At 41.9% G+C, this 25,833-nt stretch overlaps 1 protein-coding gene across 1 annotated transcript; it reads left to right on the top strand.

The window, feature by feature from the left end:
• Positions 1–1,721: 1,721 nt before the first annotated feature.
• aclya (ATP citrate lyase a) lies at positions 1,722–25,082 on the top strand. The gene is made up of 28 exons (XM_050069660.1): positions 1,722–1,856; positions 3,976–4,155; positions 6,765–6,887; positions 9,718–9,780; positions 9,935–10,125; positions 12,938–13,017; positions 13,600–13,730; positions 15,335–15,453; positions 16,599–16,735; positions 16,832–16,893; positions 16,988–17,105; positions 17,223–17,377; positions 18,096–18,189; positions 18,851–18,992; positions 19,147–19,315; positions 19,402–19,506; positions 19,598–19,794; positions 19,872–19,953; positions 20,041–20,151; positions 20,282–20,409; positions 20,518–20,611; positions 21,944–22,098; positions 22,189–22,339; positions 22,435–22,578; positions 22,774–22,887; positions 22,998–23,080; positions 23,267–23,343; positions 23,435–25,082. Exons 2-28 carry the CDS (start codon positions 3,997–3,999, stop codon positions 23,527–23,529), a joined length of 3,279 nt encoding a protein of 1,092 aa, XP_049925617.1. The 5' UTR covers positions 1,722–1,856; positions 3,976–3,996; the 3' UTR covers positions 23,530–25,082.
• The last annotated feature ends 751 nt before the right edge of the window (positions 25,083–25,833 follow it).

Here is a 25,833-nt window from a genome sequence, read left to right as displayed (position 1 = left end):
AGTCAGGGCTTGAAAAGCCAGGAATGAAAAGTTTTGTTTTGTTTCCAATTTTTTATTTCTAAGTGACAATCAGCTAAGTAAAGCGATCAACAGTCTGATCTTTGTATTGAAAAAAACTTTAAAACTTGTTGAACTTGTTTTTTTGTTTCCATTGCAAAAAGTTGTGGATGGCACCAATAGAACTGTCATCATTTTTCATCACACCTCTGTCAGGGTACCTAAGACAGTGATCTGACACTAAAAGGTGGAGCTTGAAATACTGCAATCTGTAGATTGGTCAATAGAGAACTGTCACTCTGCTCAGGACTGAGTTGTGGCTGGTTTTGAAGGTTATGTCACCACTGTTCATACTGTGGCAAGTTTTACACACATTAGAAAACTATAACCATAAAATGAAAGGATGTTTTGCTGCATCAACTTGATTTACTGTGCCGACTGCTGGCTGCTATTGGCAACCTGGAACATGGAATCAACACAAATCAAAAAGTCAGTATGACAACTCTGACTATTCCATTTGTTTTTCTTGGTTGACATACACTTTAGTGATGATTTGATCTTTCAGTGTTTGAAAATGTTTATGAAGTTTCAACTGGCATATATTCTAAACCTCGCTTGGAGGAAAACACGGCAGTGTCGTTGCAGTGCACTCTGGCAGCACTACAACTCTGCTCTTGCCTGACAGGGACTATTTTTAAAAAATCCTGTCGAGAGAGGCTCTCACTGCAGCCTGTTCTTTTTTGCTCTAAAAATGTCAGTGTGCAACCCTGTTATGTAGGTGATAAACAAGGTGCAGACCTTTCTGTGTTTTACTGGTGAAGAGAAGAGTACCGTCTGCTGAGGAAACGCTAAACAGATCTAGGGTACAGATACATGTCTACAGGGGTTACTTTTGGTTCTAAAGTTTTTGGTGGAAACGGGGCTTATGAGGTCCCTCTCACCCGTAAAGGCACAAAATGGTTTAGTTCACTCTGCAGTGGGATTCATTTCTAAACACAGCTAGAGCCAAGTGAGTGACTGCCTATTCTGCTGGTGTACCAGCATATACTGTCATGTCTTTCCCAAAAAAGGGAAATCAGGGCTCCAATAAAGAAAATAAAGAATAGAAGGAAAGGGAGAGAAAGCAAACTCACTTTGTAAAAAAATTCAAAAGGTGCGTCAAAGAGACATGGATCAAAGGAGGACAGGAAGGACAGGGGGCCCACAGAGACTGCTTATGTATAGGGCCCAGAATTTGGTGCTGCGCCCCTGAGTGGAGTCAAAGTATAAAGTAGCATGAAATGGAAAAAAGTACTTGAGTAATGTACTTATTTACATCTATAGGAATTATATTACTATGGTTACATTTGACCACTGCAAAACTAATGTTTCAGTGGCAAAATGAAGTCGAGAAAACGTTCACAACGCAGGATATTAATTAATTTTGAAGCCATAAGCAAACATTAACTATACTGGATTTGATTCACGTAATGACGATATTATCCACACATTCAGACATCTTTTAAGAATATTAATGCCTAAACCTGGTTTTTATATGAAAAATAAGAAATGTACAGTAAGCTTAAATATACATATTAAGACTTAGCCATTGTCGGACTGTGCTTCACACCGCGTGGTCCCAAATTTTCCCAGTGTCCCTGAAGGCAGCAATAGAACATGGTGCGGAGTGAACCAATCAGAAGCCGGGAAACATCAGCCAAGCCTATCGGCAGATGGGCGATGGAGACAAAACTCCCAGGAAGCGCTCCGGTACCTCTGGTCTTCTCTGCCGGCGTGAGGGAAGCAGCACTGCCCAGAAAACCCACACATACAACCGCTACACACTACCAGAGCCGTCAAAGGAAGAAAAAACAAACAAGGTATTTACTTATTGTTTTTTTAAATAACCATTTTCTTTCTAACTACTTCCTCTAACTGTGTCTCTGACTCTTTTTGTCTCTGAAAAAACAAACAAACTTGTACTCACTTGTACTCCTGCTGCATCATGACCATCAAGAAGTCTGAGTAATCACTACAAGTTTTTCCTTGTGTTGGTGATGTGGACTCAAAAAATGTATTGCTGTCTGACCGGTTTGTAAATGAATGAAACAGCTGAATTAATCTGTGGAGCATCTAGTCAGTAGAGCCAAATTAAATTAAAGCTACAACTTTAATCTTTTTACCTCAGCCATCCATCACCCCCTCTTTTTAAATATAACTTTGTGCCACCTGAATCAGTGTTATTGCTGGTGTGAAGCAGTGATATTGAATATCTGACAGGTCAGCTTCACAGAGAAAATGGATGGTATATGGAACCTGGATGAGCTTTGGATGAACCATGTTCGCCTGGCCTGGAAGCAGCGCTGTGGTGACTCAGGGACAGCGGTGATCAATAGTGAGAAAGGACCATGACAGTCCCATTAATCCATTTAAGAAATAGCTGCCAGGGCCCCGGTGTGGAGCAGGGACTCCTGTTGGAGCAGGCATCAGGGCTCTCAGCGTAATGAACCATGTAGAAGAAACAGATTCTGCAAGTACGCCATCCCACCAAGGTTACATGATGCACAGCTGTGATTTAGAAGAGATGGGAATTAGTGAAAGCCTTGGTGTGTGATAAGCCACATTCCTCAAGACTGATGCAGTTTCAGTTTGAGAGATAATCAGTGTCCTGTGAGGAATCAGCTGGTCCAGTGTGTCACAGCAGGTGTTGCATAGACCTTTTCTGAACTTCAATTACATTTAAGTATGATTGAAACCACAGATCCAACTGATTATAAAACAATAATTAAACATGTATTAATGGCATTGCAGCAAGTTTGAATCTGCTCGTAGGAACATAAACGCTGTGGGTAGGTCAAAAGCCATGCTTCTGCAGTATATTATTGGCAACAATAAGCTACTAGATTTCAGGATGGAGTTTAATGTGCAAATGTAAAATAGGAGCAGCAAACATCAGGGATAGGTTCAGGGAAGTAGCAGCCCTCCTGGTTACACCATATTTTTGCAGGTGATGCAATTCTAAATTACAGCGTAATTAACTTTCCTGTTTTTCCTGATCTTGATCTCCTCTAGAGAGATAACAGAACTAGTGTTCGGTAGACAGCTGTAAAATGTTATTGGTTTATATGATTGTTTATGTGAGAGTTTTCAATTGTGGAATTCACCTTCACACGGCTTATGGTCTGTAACTAGTACCTGTATTTGTGCTCCCTCGTAGGGAGAAGTGATTGACTATCAGTGTTTTAAAATTCAAGCCCTGACATCCTGTTGCGAGCTCCGTGTTCTGGTCCTGCTTGAGATAGGAGTGAAGCTTGTGGCCAAAGTGTAAAGGTCACAACTACTCCCTTTTGCAATAAGATTTATAGATGCTATTACAAGTTATCGGATTTCCTCTTTCACTTTCAGCATATTCTGACACTCACGGAGTTTATGCATCAAAAAAAATCAATGTCTTGTCTTTGCTGCTTTCCTGCACTATTAATCATCGGTCAAATCATATCCACCTGTCACTTATGTGGATTGTTTTCCCTGCAGTTATAGGCTGGTGGCGAGAGTCCAGTTACTACACTCTGTACACTCTGCTGAGGCTCCAGAGGGAACCTGATTATTTGAGTGGTAAATAAGTGCCTATTACCTCATTAGTGTGCAGGTCAAACAAACAAAAAAAAAATCCCCCTGTGCAAAGGACAGACTGTCTGAATCTGCAGTTTGTGTGTAATCTGATTTTCTAGCAGTCTCTCTGTCCTGTGCAGTTAAGTAGCACTGTATCAGGCAGGTTTTTTTCAATATGATTAATGGAAAATACAAATGACAGTGCTGCCTATCACCTCATTCAAAAAGGAGATGATTTCAGAAACCTTTAAACTCTTGTGCCCACTCTCTGTCCTGTCCTTTTCTGTATCCACCCATCTCTCCAAATCTCTATCTACTATCTACTCTGTATTCATCCATCTCACTGCTCATCTGTATATCTCCCTGTCCGTCTCCCTCTCCTCTCAGGCCAGTCTAGCCTAAGCAGTCATGTCGGCCAAAGCCATCTCCGAGCAGACGGGAAAGGAGTTCCTCTACAAGCACATCTGCACATCGGCTGCCGTCCAGAACAGATTCCGCTATGCCAACGTGACGCCCGACACCGACTTCGACCGACTGGTGCAGGAGCACCCGTGGCTGCTCACAGAGGTGAGGCTGAAGATTTTGTGATGCAATTGTATGTTGATGATTGTGTGAAGATTTTTCTTTTTTTTCCAGAGTGAACTCTCACTTTGTTTTATCACAAATTTATAGAGCATAAAAGCCTAAAGCACAGTCGCCCTTGAGGTTGTGGAAAATGATCTCCTCTTTATGGAGACAATTACTTAGGCTGGCAGCTGAGTGTTCTCTTGGTGCTTGTTAGCTGACGTCTCAGAGAGCAGAGCGATCCAGCAGCTCTGTTACAGTCCTGGTGGAAATGAAGCGTGAATGCAAAAGAGAACAGAGCAGGAGAATGCTCTTTTTCTTACTCTTAATCGGTAAAAAGTAAAATCGGTAAATCAGTAAAAAATTCTCACTGGCTCTGTCGACGGGGAAGGTCAGAGTTCAGCTTGGATTTCTTGAGTTCTCCAGGTGCAGGAGAGTCACGTTCAGATCAACCCTCACTGCTCCTCATAGCGAAGCACTTGCAGATAGACGGGCTGTGATAGAAGTTAATTGAATTAAGCCGTGACTCATCTTGCAGGATGAAATGACATTCTCCCCCTGTGTCTCCCTCCCAGCTGAAGGTTTTATCAGGAAGGTACGTGGAGGATGTGGAGGGCAGATACATGGAGATATGTGCTGCGGTAGAATTGATTAGGAAATTGCATTAACTTTCGCCCTCGGCCCCCTCTCCTTCTTTGCTCACTGGCGAGCACCCAGATACTAATGGGTCCACTGTCATAAGTCATTCTCTTTATCTTAGTTGCAAGTGAGAGGCAGCGGGCTCAGTCGGGGGGGGTCAGAGGTAATTTTGCATTTGCGTCAGAAGGGAGAGATTCCTACTTAAATAATATTCATCCCAGTTTTCAGATTATCATTGTTAACATCCAGTGTAAGCATTGTTGTTGCTGGTTTAAGTGACATAATAAGACATGATTAAGTGGAGATCACGTTGCATAACACCGCAGAGCAATCATTAATTGTGAAGGGGCTGGAAGAGCGTAGCCTTGGAAAGCTGAGTGATCCAACCCCAGACGGTCCCAACTATAAACTGACTTCTGATCAAATTTAAAGTGCAAAATCAGTTGCTCATCATTTAGCATGTCCATAGGGTTCTCCCAGTCGTGGAACACTCTTCTTGGGATGCTTTAATTTTTCTAATTTTTAATTCATCTCCATGTTGTTCTTAAGATGGGGTCAGATGTACATTATGTTTTTGTCCTTACTTTGGTCGCTAAGGTTCTTTGTGCAACAGTTAAACAAACTTTAAGCAATTCCTTATGTATAAGACCAAGATAAGGAGAAAAACTTAAATCCTTAAGTAAACATTTTAAGGAAACCTTAAGGAGAAGACTTGAGGATGTTTTGTACAACCAATTTTTTTTTTTTTTCCAAGGAAACCTTACCTCGGACTTAGGGTGCTTTGTGCAACCGGCCCCTGATTCACATGTTGGAAATTAAGATGAACACAATGAGCAACAATCGCACATTAAGTTGTATTGGTCATTGCAAGTTTAAAGATGCAATCACTGAAAACATTTCTGAGCTGGATTCCTGTTTTGTGATTGAGCTTCAAACAACTTCATGGCTGTCAGATCGAGAGCAGGAACTAACACTTGTTTTCCTTTAATCTGCCAGTTATTTTTTTATTTAACACTGAATAAAATTACAGGGCGGCACGGTGGTGTGGTGGTTAGCACTGTCGCCTCACAGCAAGAGGGTTGCCGGTTCGATCCCGGGTGTGGGAGCCCTTCTGTGCGGAGTTTGCATGTTCTCCCCGTGTCAGCGTGGGTTCTCTCCGGGCACTCCGGCTTCCTCCCACAGTCCAAAGACATGCAGATTGGGGACTAGGTTAATTGATAACTCTAAATTGTCCGTAGGTGTGAATGTGAGCGTGAATGGTTGTTTGTCTCTATGTGTCAGCCCTGCGATAGTCTGGCGACCTGTCCAGGGTGTACCCTGCCTCTCGCCCGATGTCAGCTGGGATAGGCTCCAGCCCCCCCGCGACCCTCAAGAGGATGAAGCGGTTAGAAGATGAATGAATGAATGAATGAATAAAATTACTTCACAATTTGTCCAAGAACAGTAAAAAGAAATGGCCAGCACAACTTTAACTTGTTTGTTTTGTCCGGACAAGAATCCAAAACCTCCAAATTCTTATTTTGAGGAGTTACACCTGATGAATTTTGGTATTTTTAACATTAACAATTATTCTATAATCAGTATTGTTGCAGATGAATTGTGTGTTTTGTTTGCTGACTCATTGTTTCTGTTCTAGTTGAATCTAAAGAAATGAATCAAGAGCAGTGAACGGTCTCTGAAATGTCATTAACGGAGTTTGACATTTTAATAACTGTTTGAATTAATCACCATGTTCAGCTTTGAGTTGATAAATATTGTGTCATGATGTGAGTGCAACAGAGCAGCTAAAATCATATCTTAAAACATATTCAGCTTTATTTTCCCCCCCAGATTTACTCCCGTGAAATATGTAACATACAATACACTCTAGGCTTACTGCTCAGCATTTCGAAATTCAAACATCAGTTTTTAGGCTCAGTGTAGGCGCCTGCTGGTCCTGCTAACACTCACCATTATTTATCTTCCTTCTCCAGAGACTGGTGGTGAAGCCAGACCAGCTGATCAAGAGGCGAGGGAAGCTGGGCCTGGTCGGCGTCAACCTGGACCTGAATGGCGTCAGAGAGTGGCTGAAGCCCCGTCTCATGAGAGAAGCGACAGTACGTCATCCACCCCCTCTTTCTCCGCTGTTTCTCAGCTGATTGCCTTCACCCACCCCTCTATTGGAGAGTGTGCACTTTGCTGAACACTCCTTCAATCAATATTATCCCAGAGCTTCATCCAGACCCTCCTCCCGTTGCCCTTTCATTCACCTGCTCTTCTCTGTTTTGCACTGATGCTGTTGGTTTATGTGTGTTTTTTTGCTGTCTGATGTATGTTTGCCTAAACAGCTGCCCAGACTGCTGAGAGGTTCAGTATCAGTCCTGTGGCAGTAAATCAGTCCAGTCAGCTGAAGCGCTGGTGAATAAACACTCAGTCCATACATCCAGTCAGCATAACCACGGCACAAAGGATCCATCACTGTGCCACTGAGATGTTGCTTTGCCTCATAAACCAAGGCGCAAGTTATAGAGAGGCGAGGGTGCTTCATAAAGCATTGGAGAGTGTCAGCGTGTGTCGCAGCACTGAGACTGCATAGATGTATCTCTTCACAGATGAGATGAAGCTGTCATCTGCGGCTTGTGGCAGTAAATAAGAATAAATGAAGCCCCAGCTGTATTGTGGGCAGTGTGGGCAGTGTGTCAGCTGGTATTTGATCTTTATTGTTCTCTAAAGAGTATATATATAGGACAGAGTTAAAGTGATTACGCAGATGAATTACCATCAGATGTATGTTGTGGGAAAACATGAGGTGCCTTAAAGGAATACTCAACCCACAAAATGACCATTTAAAATCAGTTTCTCACCAAATGTTACATTGGGTTTATGAAGGAAGCTTTTTCTCACTTGCCTCCATGGTGAACGAAGAATCCAAAAACAGAAAATTCTTTATGAATTGAAGCTGCATTTAACAACAACAAAACTATATCAAAACATCTGCTTAGAAACTCTCACACAACTCGTTCAGTATAATCCAAGTCTTGTATGCTCAGCACTTCCCAAACACAAGCATTTTTGCAGGAACATTATGATTTAAAACAATCCCACATACAAGTAGCGCACATGGACAAGTGTGCGTGTTTGAACAAAACGAAAATGCATATATTTAGGAGGTACTGAGCATACGACTTAATGGATGAGACTTGGAATATACTGCACAAGTTGTTTGAGTTTGTAATGGATAGTTTGATCAAGGGATTCTGTACATTTCTAACATTAAACTTTGGAGAACTCGACATTTCTGAATTCACATAGCTGGCAAGGAAACTCTCTGGAAGGCTCTGTTTTTTCTGATTTGAGGTATAGCGACAAATTTAGGCCAAAGCAAGTGTAATTTTACATATAGAAAGGTCAGCTTGGGCTCAAATTGAAGATGATTAGCTTGGGAAGTTTTCTATGTACAATTAAAGCAGTGATAATAATCACAAAATGATGAGAAATAATCATTTTTGATGAGAATTTGTCAAACGGACAGTCATTTATTTTTTTATTTTGCTACTTTCTCCTTTGAGTTAGGGTACTCCTTGCCAAATTTCATACTTGTATGACCAAGGTATAGGCTATCAGGAAATGATAATGAAAAAAGGTAGCAGAAAAATATAAGAGCTGGACCTGGTTCCCGGCCTATCGAGGCTTTAAAATGGAAGCCCACAAACCAATGGGTGACGTCACGGTGGCTATATCTATTATTCTATACAATCTATAATATATAGATAATATATATAATAATAACCTAATACAACCATCTTGGTCTTATAATAGCTGAGGAAGCTGTTTCTCATCATATAAATTCAGCATGTTGCCATTTACATGTAGGTATCTTGTCTGATACTTACTGCTAGTATATTTCTTGTTTTGTTAACCAGCCTGTGAGCTTATCTTAGAGAAATCATCCGAGTAGCTCTGTGTAGAGGAACAAGTCAGGTTAGATACCAGCAGCTTTGAGTCATTTTTACACGTTAAATATCCTTTTCACTTCCTTTTGTTTTCACACGTTGCTCACTGCTCTTTTATGCTCCAGTTGCTCACAGTGCTTCACTTTCTTAAGTGACTTTATCATATTTGGTGTAGTCATGTTACTGTAAGTGGTTTGATTGAATCAGTCATACACAAACTGCATCCACAACATGACTGGCTTTTCTTTTTTTCCTCTGTGAGGCAGTAATGGAGGTGTCAGTTCATTTATCTGAGTTGGCCTGAGCCCCTTGTGGGTTTTTCAGTCAGATAGGCTTTCTCTTTCTATCCGCCCATCATCAACGTCCTTTTTATTTGCACACTTCAAAATGGCAGCTCCCTCTCTTCCCCTTTTTTGTCATGTTGCTCTGTTCTCTGCGGCTGGCTGCTCTCAGCCGGTCCCTGGTTACTTTGTTACTTTGTGCCTGGTGGCCTTTAGCAGGGGAGCGATGACAGCCTCACCAAATGAGCTGTGGCTGTGTTAGCGGGGCTTTGCCTACAGTAATACATGACATTTTCTCTCTCCTTCCTCTCAACCTGTCTTCTTTTTCTTTTGAAATGTCAATTAATTTGTGGGGATTGTTGTATAAAGGGTAATTTTGGTATTTTTCAGCCTGGACACTATTTCAAGTCCAATCGACTAATGGAAATAATTTACAAATTACAATATAACTTCTCAGGGCATGTTGGCAGCATAATTTATGTCAACTAATAGTGTTTTTTTTTTGGCCCCCGGCAGCAGCACTCTTGCTCAGTACTGGACCAAATTTTAAAAATTGTTATTGAAGTTACCCTTTAAGATTGAAGCCAGCCAGATACTGCTGTGTGTTTTTTTTTTTTTAACTCATGCTAATTTACTGTTTTGCTCTTAACTGCTTCTTTCACCTGTTAAGTATTTCATCTCCTTGAGAGAATTATTCTGTTGATGATCCTCAGGTGGGAAAAGCCAAAGGCGTTCTCAAGAACTTCCTCATCGAGCCATTTGTCCCCCATAAACAGGTAAAGCACCCATTGCACAGATAAATCTCAATTTTTAAATGCCTCTTTAAAACTTCATCACTACTACCACTAGACTCTAATAGCAGTGATGATACAAAATGTCTGGTACAAAATGTATGAACTGACGTCTGTGTTTTAATGGTCCATTGTTCAGGAGGAGGAGTTCTACGTGTGCATCTACGCCGCCCGGGAAGGCGATTATGTGCTGTTCCACCATGAGGGAGGGGTGGATGTGGGAGATGTGGATGCCAAGGCCAAGAAGCTGCTGATTGGGGTGGATGAAAAAATCAGTGAAGACTCTGTGAAGAAAGAGCTGCTGACTCACGTGCCCAACGACAAGAAAGCGTGAGTCAGACTGGAAAAGTATTTGTGGTGCCTTATGGAAAACTTTGTGTCAGTGATGGAGAGTATTAATTTACTGGGAGTGGACAAAATTCAATATAATAGATGAAGAATCCAATGCAATACAATAAATAGCTTAGAGTTTACAGTTCTGACTTTTTGTAAAGACTGTGTAAGCTATTATTCAATGCTGACAGTCTGAGTTGTTTGCATCACGTAGTAGTGGAGATAGACCACCTGAAAAATATTTAATACATCAAACTCAGACCACAGAGTTTTACCAAGACCTCTTTGATAACATTCCCAACAAAATTTGAATTTTATAAGCTTAAAGGAGCAGTCCGTAGGATTTAGTGGCATCTAGTGGTGAGGATCACAAATTGCAACCAGCTGAAACTTCTCCTATGTGCCAAGCATGAACTCTTGGTTAGAATTCCTTCAGTAATCTGTGTTCAGGAGGTTTTTACCAGGAGCCAAATTATCCACAGAGGTCCCCTTCTCCAGAACAAATGAACCTGGTGATCTAAACCGGTAAAAACTATGAATAAAGTAGTATTACGTTACAAATCAGTGTTTTTCCGATGCTGTTCGGTTCGTCGTGGAGGGGCTGCTAACTAAAGTGGCAGGCATAAACACACGCATGGTCCTATCTAGAGCTAGTGTTTGGTTTGTCTAATCTGAGCTATGGTAGAAACATGTCAGTGCAACATGGCCGACTTCGCCAACGAGGACCCACTCCCTATGTAGATATTAAACAGCTCATTCTGAGGTAACAAAAACATGAAGATTCTTATTTTCAGATGATTACACACCAAAGAAAACATACTTATCATATTATATTCCATTTTTGCCAACATATCCCCCTAAATCCTGCACAATGGACCTTTAATATTTAATAGAATTAGCTTTTTTGTGTGTGTGTCCACCTGGTACGTATTAGACTCTCAATGATGCTCATGCAGAAATCATGTTTCATAGCATGTGAGTGTACTTTCACCCCCCAAAATTAGCAGTTTATTGTCAAAGCCCATACGTGCAAATCGTTTAGATGATTTGCATGACAAACTGATTTTTTAAAAAAAAAGCTATTTTATTTTGAAGCAGTAACTCTAAAAACAAAAGCGCCCTGAAACATTCAGTGACGTACACCAGTCATCAGACGAAGGGAATATGCGAATTAACTATGACTTTGCTTTTCCACTCAGTCTGTCATGATTTATGACCTTTAATAATAATCATCCATCACTGGTTCTTTACTAATCTACTAAAAAAAAGTCCCCCAAAAGGAAAAAAGTGGGTATTTTCTATTAAACAATTAAACTCCTGGCTAGTGGAGGAAAACAAAAGGGTGATACAAATGAAGTGAGAGAAGGCACTTTGATATTGGCAGTAAATGCAGGGGGAGCAGCAGCAGGAGGAGGAGGTGGGTGGAGGGTTTCCATTAGACAAATGACAAACTCTCCTCTGCTTCGCCTTTCTTCGATCAGACTCCACCCCCAGCCTATTTTACACTACAGCCACGTTCACAGCACGTCCGTTTATTTTGATGGGAAGGATACAGCGGCTCGCCCCCTCCAACCCTTCCCATCCATCTCTCCAGCCGTCCTCCTGTGACGGCAGATCCTGTTTAGACCCACTGTCTTGGCTGACATTGAAGAAGCTGCCCCAGAAATCACTCTGCCAACCCCGTCTCACCTCCTCACCCCCTACACTTCTCTGGATTCAAAACAAAAGCAGCACTTGGCCAGTTTTCCTGCCCTCCCATCAGAAGCTGAGTCACTCAGGAGTTCGGTCACAGATTTTCCCCCACAGGCCAGTCGGAGTCCTGACAACAGGCTGACGTGGTTACAAAGGCGCTGAGCTGCCTGCACAACTGACAGGCAGGAGAGGAGAGCAAAACACTGCCTCCCCCCACCTCCTCCTTCTCCTTCAGCAACCCCCCGCTCCTCACTGTTCTGTTTTGACAAGTGATGGAGGGAGTAAATTAGATTTTTCCTTCTCTGCAGCAAGGCTAATTTACAGGTGGACTGTTTCCTGTCCAGCTCAGCCTTAACAATCTGTCACTGATATTGCCTGTAGTTTGTCATGGTTTGAATTACACTGAAATTATAAGATATAAACAAAATATAGTTAAATCACCGGCCATATGTCGTGACTTCAACTTTACTCTATTGTTGTTCTGGTTCACAGATCAGTGATACTCAAAAACATATTAGGTTGTTTTTGTTTGCTTTGGAGTTTATATTTTTATAGTTTTAATATAGATACTATTATTATACTATTATGTGTAGAAAGTTAGAGGATAAAAAAAGTTATGATCGTTTTCATTTACGACTAATCTAACAATTATTTTCTTGGTTATTTAATTGTTTTTGGGCACAAAATGTCAGAAAATAGTGAAAACTGCTTGTTAAAATATCTCACAGTAATGTGATTATAACTCCTTATTAGGGCTCGATATCACAAAATTTCAGTTTATCGAGTCCCAAAGAGTTCACGATAACGATATTATTGCAATATCTATAGAAATTAAATGTAGTTAAATGTATCTTTAATTTTGTTCATTGTGCATTTTGTTCCTTTTTTGGCAAATATAGTGTAGGGAGGTGAAGAGACTCTGTAACTCTAACTGTACAATAGCGCACAGAAAGAGCAGTTACATGGATAGTGAAAAGACAACCAGATGGCGTAGGGGAAGGGAGTTAATACAAGAATACCAGCATATCACAACACCCCTGCTCCTTATATTGCTACATGATAAAGCAGACGTTCACAGTGGTGAGAGGTTAATGTGTTGAACATCATCTCTCTGCAGGGTGCTGGCCAGCTTCATTGTCGGGCTCTTCAACCTGTATGAGGACCTGTTCTTCACATACCTGGAGATCAACCCACTGGGTATGTTGTTTTTTCACTTGTTTGTTTGTTCCTCACTACATTGACGTGCTGTGTCTGAACAAGCAGTCGTGATGGCATATACATTTTATTACAACGCAGATTCATAAATATGTTATCAGATTATGAAATTGGAAAGAAGACATCAAAAGGAAATTGGAGATGAAAGCATCAATGCATAATAAAACATCATTTTGAAGCCAAGAGGCAGGAGTTTATTCTGCCACATTTTGAACACTGAGGGAAGAAACAATTTAAATAATTCATGCACTTCCTGTTTGATGAAGGCAGCGTGTATTTATAATGGAATAATTGGGCACCAGTACGTGCCCTCTGGCAGCTGTTCCTGTGGATGCAGCAGGAGCTGCTGAGACCAGTTCCCTGCTTTGATTTCATACCACCTCCTCCCCATCTTCACTTCCTTTCCACCTCCTGCAGGGACAGCAGGAAGGTTGTGGTCACCTGTTCCTGAGCATGCTCCTCCCAGGATAACATCATGAAACTCAGTGGGTGGGTTTTTGTAAACCTTGTTGGAGTATAGATCTCAACACTTGTTTTCCTTTTTTTGCTCCCCTCATCTCTCAGTGGTAACAAAAGATGGAGTTTACGTGCTGGACATGGCAGCCAAGATTGATGCCACAGCTGACTACATCTGCAAGGCCAAGTGGGGTGATGTGGAGTTCCCTCCACCCTTCGGCAGGGAGGCTTATCCTGAGGTGAGGGAGGACTGGAGAGAGGGAGCGAGCAAAGCATCAGATTTCAGTCTGTCAGCATTAAATAGCTGGTGTTGTTCTCCAAAGAGGAAAAAAAATCTTACTGTGGGTGTTGAGCAGGATGTAGAATGAGCAAATGACCACTTTTACAGGCAACTCAGACTGTTTCCCATCATTTCAAACTACACCTTGACCTAGACTTCACGTAGTACCTTTCCATAAGACTTAAACTGTTTAATTTAGCCTTAAGAAGGGTGGGGTAAGCCACCACTCCTGCTCTGTAGCTGCCCCCGTCACAGCTGCCCCAAGTAGAATTAATGAGGAAGGGCGGTATCAACACACAGCAGTTAATCAGCCTTTATGAGTCATTCTGGAGTAAGGCTGTCTGGGCAGAGAGCTGTGCATAAAGACTCAATATGTTGACGTCATGTCTTAAGCTGTAATAACATGTATGAGATGCTTTGTTAGAAAATATCTGACTTAATGTAGATATTTTTTAAGGCCTTGGCAGCAGCTCTGCTACTGGTGTCTCTTGTTTTGGCCAGTGTTGCTGTTCTTCTTCTTTTTATCTCCTCCCACATTCTTGGCTTAATTGACACCAAACTTGCTGCACAGCATCTTCAGTCTGTCCTCCACAAACAATCCAGATGAAAATGTGAGCCTACAGTGCATCATTATGTGTTTGTGTAAACAGGTACTGCAAATTTTTGCTCAATAAATCTCCAATGTTCATGAAAAAAATGACAACATTTTTATGACATGATAGATATAGTGTGGTAAATTTAAGAATTGTATCTCAAAAGCTGAACTGAGAAATCACTTGGCCGGTAGCTTAACAAGACCTTGACTTGTCCTCAGTGTTTAAGGTTGTAAGTTCGATCCCTGGGTGATGTAGAATAAACATGCCAATGCCTGCTCATGCATTGTGCTGTGTGGACGAAGGACACATAATTTATAAGATATTTTTAATTAAGAAGTGTTAAATAATAATAATCCAGGCATTTCTGCTGACGACCCTCCTGTATTCCTCTTTTACCACCTTCTTCTTCCTCCCCAAAATGCCCGGCCCTGGCTCACTGCAGCACAGCAGCTATAATTTTTTTGTTTTTTCAGAAACTAGTCTTATAGTTACATAAAACAGCTGTATTATGACGTATTTCTAATGTCTTTTCAATGTCTACTGTTGGAGAATGTAACTAAAGCACTTGCATGATGGAGCTCAATAATTTGGATACAGGACTTTTCTGCTATTTTTAGCTGCTGCATGTAGGAGCTCGTTTGAGACAGACTGTCTGTGTACCAGACGGGCTCCTCTAATTGGGCTGCTGTGAGTCAAGAGTGGAGATGAGAGACAGCGGGTGCCTTTGATTGGGAGCTTTTTTACTCACAGCCACCAGCTGTGGCCCTGACTGTCACAAACAACCACTGCTGCACATCACATCCACCAACACTCATATTATTTTTACAATATTTCCAATTAATAAGTCTTTAAAGTCAATCCAGGGGGCCAAATGGAGAGGTGCTTGTGCAAGTCCACCTCCTACTTCTGTAACATTCATCTAATCTGTCTCCCACCTCTTTGTTGACCTTTGCTTTAACGTTTGCAGGAGGCCTATATTGCAGACCTTGATGCCAAGAGTGGTGCCAGCCTCAAGCTGACCCTGCTTAACCCCCGAGGAAGGATCTGGACCATGGTGGCAGGAGGAGGCGCCTCAGTGGTGTACAGGTACCCAGTCACAGTACCAGACTATGTAAAACAAAGCTTGAATAAATAAGACACCAGTGCAGTGGTCATGTATCTGAAATAATCCAAGTGGATGTTTTCATCTGGCTGCTTAAATTGTCCCCTGACTTTATCCTCATTACATCGATTACACTACACATAATTGGGTTTAGCATTAGGAGTGTATGCCAGTGATGCAGCAGTTGAGACTGATGGTGCAGCAGCTCAGGCTCTGCCCGTTCAGCTGCGTGCTAAATTGGATCCTTGGATGTTGACTTTTTAGCGAGAGTCTGGAGGAATGAGCGGCGTCTCCCTCACTCCACCGTCTGTCGCAGGTGTAAAGCGTGACATGCGGACTCATCAGCCATGACTAATTATTCCCTCTGTGCACTGTTAAGTTGCTGTGTTTGTTTACAGTTTGGTATTAATTTAGAAACAAATGGAAAAAGTGCTTTTTGAAGTTTAGTGCTCAAGTTAAAGGGACAGTTCAACCTAAAATGAAAAATCTTTATACCAAACTACACCCACCTACAGTATCACCGCGCAGAAGGAAGCATGCATCTACTGCTAGCTCACCTAGCACCACTGAGCTAGTTAAAGTTACAGCTCAGTCGAGGAGGATGTCTTTAATGTTTTTATCTCGAGGTGTCACAAGCACGTGCCTCTCGTCCATTAGTAGATGCACGCTTCCTTCTGCATGGTGATACGGTTGGCAGGTGTGTTTGGTTGAAGGAAAACAGTTCCTACATGAAACTGCTCGCAGCAAGGCATGTGGATTATCTTGAGTAACCTGGCCATGATTTTTGGACAGAGACATTGCTGTTGAATTTTTCAAATGTAGTTTTTTGGCACTTTGCGCACCACAAGCTGAGTGCCATCTAGTTCCATTATATTGGAGAGAAGGCAGACATCTTTCCTGATAACTCCAAAACTCTGCAACTCACACCAAAACAATCTAGACTGATAAACAGCACTACAGGTAAGAGGGAAAATATATATATTTGATTTTAGGGTGAACTGTCTCTTTAAGTTGCTGATCATCTCATTTCACGTTAAAACATTAGTATGACTGGCCCTATCAGAGACACAAAGCTGCTGTTGCTGTTGCTTTTCCCTGTTAGTGGTTGACTAATGTAAAACTCTCCTAGTGACACAATCTGTGACCTGGGTGGCGTCAACGAGCTGGCCAATTATGGGGAGTATTCAGGAGCACCAAGCGAACAGCAGACCTATGACTACGCCAAGACTATCCTGTCTCTGATGACCAGAGAGAAGCACCCTGATGGTAGGAAAATAGTTCTGTTCAAAGTTTCTCAGTGCACTCAAAATGGTCTTTGTTTTTCTTCTTTTAAAATGATGTATCCTTCATAATGTTTTCCAGGAAAGGTTTTGATCATTGGGGGAAGCATTGCAAACTTCACAAATGTTGCAGCAACATTTAAGGTACAGTATCACATGTTTTTTTCAATATGTAGTGAGCTTAATTGTACTTAATCAGTGTCAAGGTATTCACTGAGCATATCCATGTCTTTGTTAGGGGATTGTTCGAGCCATCAGAGACTATCAGGTGCCACTGAAGGAGCATGAGGTCACAATTTTTGTCCGTCGCGGAGGCCCCAACTACCAGGAAGGTCTCAGGGTGATGGGAGAAGTTGGTATGTCGTACATTCTTACTTTACATGGACTTAAATATCTTGGGTTGCATTTTTATCTGCAGGCACCTGCTGATTTTCTGACACCACACTTAATTTGGTTCTGCCTGTTCTCCTCAGGAAAGACCACTGGGATCCCCATCCATGTTTTTGGCACAGAAACTCACATGACTGCCATTGTTGGCATGGCACTGGGCCACCGGCCAATCCCCAACCAGCCTCCTGTTGCTGCCCACACTGCCAACTTCCTCCTCAACACCAGCGGCAGCACATCGGTATGACACATACTGACCCCACGGAGACAAATAGGCTGTCGTGCTGTTGTGTCAGCTCACTGTGCAGTGACTTTACATCATCAACTCCACCAGTAGTGTGGTGCAGTTTAGTGGCAGAGTGAGCAGAAGACTCACATGCCACAGCCTCTGTTTCAGTTACTGTCTTGTCCTCTTAGTGAACCAGATTATCAGAGGCCCAATGGCTCTTTTGTATGAGAGCATTGTAAGGCATTGTGGACTGCTCCCACTCACATAGTCGTGAGACCACGGTCAGTAACGCACTGTGACTGCCCCGAGGCATCCATTAAGTTTGTGCAGTGCAGAGGCTTTCAGCAAAGTGAGTGTGTTTGCCAGCACATGTGTGTACATACATGCATGCTTTTGCCTGTTTGCTTTAAATCTAATGATAGATATATAACTCTAAAGCCAAAAAAACTAAAATTCAGTGAAGCATCCTTCAGGAAAATGTACTTATGGAGCCAATAGCATGAAAATTCAACACTCATTGTGTAACTTGTCTTAGAAAATAACCCGAACCCTGCTCTTTCATTAAGCATCTTAAATATAAATATAAAAGACCAGTGTTTTGCCAGATTTTTACCATTAAATCAGATCAGTTCTCAGCAGAGCTGTCCTCATTAACACACAGACTTCTTTAAAATGTGAACAGCAGAATAAAAAATTGATGCATCTTTTTTGTCGTTGTTGTCATTTTCAGACTCCAGCATCCAGCAGAACTGCTTCTTTCTCTGAAAACAGAGCCAGAGTTGAGGGCTCACCAGCCAAGAAGGCCAAAGCTGGAGCTCCCATCGGTGAGAACACACACACACACACACACACACACACACACACACACACCATTGCACAGGGAAATCTTTGCACTGTGAATGCCGAGGCTTTGATGTGTTTCATGCTGGGTCCACCGCTGGGCAGCGTGATAGGTGGAAGCCTTGTGATCATGCAAGGTTGAGTTAAGGTATTACAGCTCCCCCTTTGGACAGCAGGGGGGCTCTGCATCCCAACTCACTAAAATGGAGGTTCGGTGTGCTGACATATGATTTGATACAAGATCAATATGTCCATGTTGTTTGTTGTAATTATCAGTAGGGAATTAAACTAGGTTTACAATGTAACTAAAGACTAAATGTAAATTATATTGAAACATGAATTCATTCTTTTGTATTATTCAGTCTAGTTTGCCTAATTTTCTAAATAAAACCAGCCCACTCAATCCAACTTTTCATTTTCACCAAAAATAATTCAGGATTTTTCTTATGCATTCTCACACAGGTGCACACACCTTATCATATAAAGAAATGAATGTGCACTCATGGGCTGAGATGGTCAGGGTGCTCGCTGAGGCATGCACTGCTGCACCCATTTGGTTGAAATACCAAGTCTTTGGGGATGTCCCATAAATTTTTGTGACCTGGTATTCAGATTTAATCTGTAACAGTGTTCCTTTTCCTCCAGCTAAGGCAACTACCCTCTTCAACAAACACACCAAGTCCATAGTGTGGGGTATGCAGACTCGGGCAGTACAGGGTATGCTGGACTTTGACTATGTCTGCTCCAGAGATGAGCCATCTGTCGCAGGCATGGTCTACCCGTTCACGTAAGTGTGCTCTGTTCTTCCTCTTTAATTAGTTTACTTTTGTTTTACTAATCTAATGAATCCTAATTGTACATTTAATGTGATAAAAATCTCTTAAAGTAAATGGTGTCCTTTCACTGTGTGACAAATGCTTTTCTGTTTGGCTGCCTTTCAGTGGGGACCACAAGCAGAAGTTCTACTGGGGCCATAAAGAGATCCTCCTCCCTGTGTATAAGAACATGAGTGACGCCATGAAGAAGCACCCAGATGTGGACGTGCTCATCAGCTTTGCCTCTTTGCGTTCAGCCTTTGATAGCACCATGGAGACCATGCAGTACCCACAGGTAAATGCACTGTCATCCTGAAACATCTGCAAAGTACTAACAGCTGAGAAATACAAAGTCAAGCCTTTATGTTAATATCCTTTCAGATTCACACCATTGCAATCATCGCAGAGGGAATCCCTGAGGCCCACACCAGGAAGATCATCAAGGCAGCAGATGAGAAGGGTGTCACAATCATTGGACCAGCAACTGTTAGTCTTGCTTCACTTATCATTAGATTCATCCAGTGTCACTGTGTTCTTTTACCTGAACAAACAAGCAAATCCTTGTGTTTTTGTCCAGGTTGGAGGAATCAAGCCAGGCTGCTTCAAAATCGGGAACACAGGAGGCATGCTGGATAACATCCTCGCCTCCAAGCTCTATCGTCCAGGCAGTGTGGCCTATGTGTCCCGCTCAGGCGGCATGTCCAATGAGCTCAACAACATAATCTCCCGCACCACCGACGGTGTTTTTGAAGGTGTTGCCATCGGTGGGGACAGGTATGTAACTGCGTTTTTATCTGCAGTGTACAAGCTTGTGAATTTGAATTAGTGTGTAATTTTGGATTCTTCTGCAGATACCCAGGCTCAGTGTTCACTGACCATGTGCTGCGTTACCAAGACACTCCTGGAGTAAAGATGATCGTTGTGCTGGGAGAGGTGAGGAATAAATCTACACATACTGGTGCCTGCAGCTTCTAAACAGTTCTTGAATCGCTACATCCTTAATCTGTCTGTCTTCTACAGATCGGAGGCACAGAGGAGTACAAGATCTGCCAGGCTATAAAACAGGGCAGGATCACAAAGCCAGTGGTGTGCTGGTGTATCGGCACCTGTGCCACTATGTTCTCCTCAGAGGTGAGAGGGCGGGTGTACAGTCTGGTGCATTTCAGACACCATTAGGCAGCTGCATAATGAAAATGTCAATGAATTGCTGACTGTTTTAATGACATTTCTGACCCATGTTGCACCTTTTTGTTCCTCTCAGGTTCAGTTCGGCCACGCAGGAGCCTGTGCCAACCAGGCCTCTGAGACAGCAGTGGCTAAGAACAAGGCTCTGAAGGAGGCTGGAGCCTTCGTCCCCAAGAGCTTTGATGAGCTTGGAGAAATTATTAGGTCAGTGCACATTGCCGTATTCATTTAACATTTAACATTTCCAATGGGTTCTTTATATGATTCCTGAGCTCATTTCACAATCGTCTGTGTCTTTTTTAATCCATACAGTTCTGTTTATGATGACCTCGTTGCCAAAGGAGTTATCCAGCCAGCTGAAGAGATGCCTCCTCCCACTGTGCCAATGGATTACTCCTGGGCACGAGTGAGTATGCCTCTAAACAAGATTAGTACAAGTGAAGCAAAACAAGACTGGAACAAATCATTGTTTTTGAGACCAAGTGGCAACCTCTGAGGCTGAAAAATGAAGCCAAAAAGTGCAGTTCATCAAATGGTCACTTGAGGCTGGCTCCAAGAGCAAGACAATCCCCAAAGCATGTGAGAATGCCCAACTTTACAGCAGAAATAAACATGTTTACAGCCTGGTAATTCCGAAAGTTGAAGACGATGACTCTCGGTACCCCTCCCGCTGACATGTTGATGCCTATCTGATATAAGAGGGCCTGTTTCTCCAATAAACACGTAAGGTATGTAGAGAGGGCATGACTGATTGACAGGGTAGTGATCCAATCATGACGCCATTCTTAGCCTGCGCTCTGACCGGGTAATCGACATTATTTTTTAAATTAATTTATTAATTTTATATTCTAACCGAAAACATGATGTGAATAACACTCAAGTCATTCAAGTCATCATGTCTCAAGTCAAGTCAAGTCCCGAGTCTTTAACTTCCAAGTCCGAGTCAAGTCTCAAGTCTTTTATTTTTTGTCAAGTCAAGTCACAAGTGATCAAAACAGCGACTTGAGTCGACTCAAGTCCAAGTCACAATGACTCGAGTCCCCATCTCTGCAAAAACGGTTTGGGGCTCTGTAGCTAATTTCAACATTGGGATAAATTTTTATATAACTCACCTGTTTCAATGTTATTAATGCTTAAAATTATGCATAATTGAGGGAGTAGCCGCTTTGAGTGACAGGTACAGTAGATGCCATCTGTCTCCTCTACGGCAACAAAGTTGGTCAGGTAATAAAACAATGGCGTAACCCCAGATTTACAGAGTATAGCTCTAGCCATAGCTGTTGCTTTTTCAGTGTATTTTCAGTTCATGAAAGTTACCTCCAACATTTTGGTCTCATAAAAAGGTCTTATTCTATGTTTGGTTGTAGTTAAGGACCCTCTAAGGAGTTGGTTGTTCAGTTTGTCCTGTAAGTACATTTTGTTTTAATGGTTTTAAATTTGTTTTTCACCAGAGAAATTTAGCATAATCACATTTCACCATAGACTGTAAATACACTGTGCTAACCAAGCTACCAGCTGGCATTAGGGTTAGCTCCACCCTCCAAATATGGGCTTTTCTGGCTCCAGAAATCTAAAATGGTGACAGCCGAAATGCCAAACTCAAGGCTTCAAAACATGAGTTCAAAAACCAATGAGTGACTTCACAGTGCTTATGTGCATTATTGTAGAAAGTCTATGGATGAGACAGATGGATGACAAGTACATGGAGTGAATTTCCCCTTTTCTGTTTGCCCTGCAGGAGCTGGGTCTGATCCGTAAGCCCGCTTCCTTCATGACCAGTATCTGTGACGAGAGGGGTCAGGAGCTCATCTACGCAGGCATGCCCATCACTGAGGTCTTCAAGTCGGAAATAGGCCTGGGAGGAACTCTGGGGCTTCTCTGGTTCCAAAGGAGGTCAGCCTTGTAACCTAGTAGTTCTAATAAACAAACTCTTGAGGAATCCTTGAATGACAAAACCATTATTGTTTCCTCCTTTGTGTACAGGCTGCCAAGGTATGCCTGCCAGTTCATCGAGATGTGCCTGATGGTGACTGCTGATCATGGCCCAGCTGTTTCCGGTGCCCACAACACTATTGTCTGTGCTCGAGCTGGCAAAGATCTCATCTCCAGCCTCACCTCCGGACTTCTCACTATCGTAAGACACTTAAGACACATGTGATTCATGTACTTAATTAACTGACCTGCAAAAGTCCACCAAGAGCATGTGCTTTTCTTTTTGTCACTCTTCAGGGTGACCGCTTTGGAGGTGCTCTGGATGCTGCAGCAAAACAGTTCAGCAAGGCATTCGACAGTGGCATGCTGCCAATGGAGTTTGTAAACAAGATGAAGAAGGATGGAAAGCTGATCATGGGCATTGGACACAGAGTCAAGTCGGTGGGTATCACAGCTCTGTACTGTGTTTATCTGGTGTGGACAGCAGCAGAACGATCTGTAAATCAGAGTTATTATTGAATAACAGCTGTACTACACTGCTAAATTGCTGCTAGGAGAGGTACTAGAGGTAGAGGAAACCAGATTGATTGGAGACGAAAGATTCCAACTGAAAGGGAATTTTCTGTGCTTCCCCAGATTAACAATCCAGACATGAGAGTCCAGATCTTGAAGGACTTTGTGAAGCAGCACTTCCCCTCCACCCAGCTGCTGGACTACGCCCTTGATGTAGAAAAGATCACCACATCCAAAGTAAGATTTATCACTTCATCCTGTCATTCACAGCCTTTACTAAACAGCAACATATTCTGTTTTAAATTACATGATCTTCTTTTCCCTGTATGTTGATTTTGTTCTGTTAGAAACCCAACTTGATCCTGAATGTGGATGGCTTCATCGGTGTGGCCTTTGTGGACTTGCTCAGGACTTGTGGTGGTTTCACACGGTGAGCTAATAAATACTCTCCATGTTGTTGTTTTTTGCCTTAAATCAAACGTGTCAGCCTGCACTTTCCTCATTGTCCATATGTTTGAGTTTAGGTACAAAATAAGTCGCAATATGCCTACATTTTGTGCAGAAATCTTTTAAATTCATGAGCTTTTATCCTTGTTGTCCATCACACCCACCACAGGGATGAAGCTGATGAGTTTGTTGAGATTGGAGCTCTGAATGGCATCTTTGTTCTGGGACGCAGCATGGGATTTATTGGTAAGCCTTTTCTATGTACAGACACACAGCTACGGTAGCGTATGCAAGATGAACACTTGACATTCAATCCTTCCTCTTCGTACCTCCTCAGGACACTACCTGGACCAGAAGAGGCTGAAGCAGGGTCTGTATCGCCACCCCTGGGATGACATCTCCTATGTGCTCCCAGAACACATGTCCATGTAATCAGAGGGACTACACCAGAGTGTCGGCCTCTGTCTCCTCACCCCAGCCGTCAATACCCCGCCCATACTGTGATCTGTGCTCCGGAAAAAATTGGCGTAATATATAGGGAAGATGTTACTATTAATATAGCTGTAAATTGCAAATATTGAACAGAAGAGTATGTTTTTAGTTTTGGAAACCTGTCAGTGCTGCAGTTGTGTGAATGTTAGTAAAACCTGCTAAACTGTGAAGCTCAAGTAAGACAAAAGCCAGAGACTGATGATGTTTTAGGGAGATTTAAAGATGAATCAGACACACAGATGAGGGCGTATAACTGGACTTCTTAATGACTGACCGCCAAGTACTGTTATTTACGCCAAATATGTATCATTGTTGTATTAACCCAGCATGTATCACAGACTGTTGTGTTTCTGTGCAGCTCTCATCATCGTGCCACCTGAGAATCATGAGCTTGTGACCAGGGGTGAACATGTAACGCATATAATATGAGGACATACTGTAGATCAGAGCTTTATTTATGTAGTGGTGTATTAATAGCGAAAAGTAAACGGTACAAGAATGTTATAGTTTTGATTTTCTTTGACGTCTTTTGACACAGTGGCAAAAGTGAAACATCAGTCTGCTTGCTGTGGCAAACGGGACCATTATGAGTCATTCCTGGCAGGTGCTGCCAATTGCTGTACCCAGGAAATGATCTCTCTCAGCTAGATAAATATATGGGAGTATTTTTCTAAAAAGGTTGAAAAGGGAGTTGAGTGTTACTAGACATGGGAAGAAAAATATGTTTTTTTCCCCTCCCCAATTATTTAAGTGGATTTCATTTTTTGCCATAAGCCCCAGGATGCAGTTATACTGCCACCTCCTATGAGATATTAGATTCACTGTTTTTAAGGCCTGTTCAGTCTTAATATTGTTTACATAAATGCACTAAATCCAATTGCATTACGATGAATAACTATTAGAGTATTTCTGTGTTTGCACCATAAGACAGTAAATAATTTTAGCAGTAAAATCCCATCACTTATTTATAGCTTTATATATTTTCATATGATTAATACATTAGGTCTTCTTTTAATGCCAGTTTCTCTTAAAGTAGGATTTTAAATGCCATTACATGTTGCTCCATCTATTACTCACTGACTTCCTTAATTTGAATTAAACAAATTAATATGACAGCATACAAGTCTCACTTCAGGACATTTAATAGACCTTGCAGAGAAACTTTATGTGGACATCTGCTCATAATCATCTGCTCATAGACTCTGAGTGCAGGACAAAACTTCTCTTTGAAGTGAAAGGAAAATATCCATTTTCCCCACAATTTATGAGGTCCAATAGAAAATGTGTGGCAGCCATCACCTGTGTCATCTTTTCTGTGAATGTTACAAAACTGTAGAAAAATTCAGTGGACAACCAGAAACCTCACCAGTGATATCGCAATGTTTATGTTTCTAACTGTCTCAATGTGAACTGAATGTGCCTCTATACTGATTTGTTGTATGTCGACAACTGTGTAATTGAGTTAAATAAAATGTAATTAATGTAATGTACTAATACAATGTGTGTGTGCAGCTTTATCTTCTAGCTCCTATCCATTAACAAAGTGCATACATGTGTAAGGGTTGGGTAATGGACTTTGACATTATATTACTTCCCTACAACTCCGCACGCCCACTATCTCTTCAGACCAGGGGTGTCAAACATGTGGCTCGTGGGCCAGAACCGGCCCACCAAAGGGTCCAAACCGGTGCACTAGATGACAAGACAAAGAGATGCCAGGTTTCAGGAGCAAGTTAAACAATGCATTACATACTTAATGTAAAATTCTGCTTCAGAGGCTTTTCCACCCTGACCAGACTACAGTTTTCTGATATAACAATAAACACTTACTGTGACCATGTTTAAAGATATTGAACATTGAGCAAAATATTGTCAATCAGCAGCTTCAGTGCAGAAGAATCTGTATCAGGAAATGTATGGATGAATGCACATATAATGACAGTGAGAGGTAGGCTGACTGAATGTGGAAAAACAGATGCTGAACTTATTTTTCTTGAGACATCTCAGGCTGTTCATCTGTTTTGTAAAAGGATGAATGTCTACAGAATGTACTTGTCATTCGTTACCAAAAAAAATGGAAAATATTGGAGCTGATGGTACATATAGGTTATTGTGCAATGGTTTTATTGGTCTGGCCCATCTGAGATCAAATTGGGCTGTATGTGGTCCATGAACTCACACCCCTCACTCCAGCTGTTTTCAGGTAAATGCAAACATGCTTTATAAAGTGTTCAATTTTACCAA

Source organism: Epinephelus moara, chromosome 18 (assembly GCF_006386435.1).
Source record: "Epinephelus moara isolate mb chromosome 18, YSFRI_EMoa_1.0, whole genome shotgun sequence".
In the NCBI taxonomy this organism is placed as follows: Eukaryota; Metazoa; Chordata; class Actinopteri; order Perciformes; family Serranidae; genus Epinephelus; species Epinephelus moara.
Note: the sequence above shows the minus strand (reverse complement) of the source record. Positions and strands in the feature narration are given on the sequence as shown.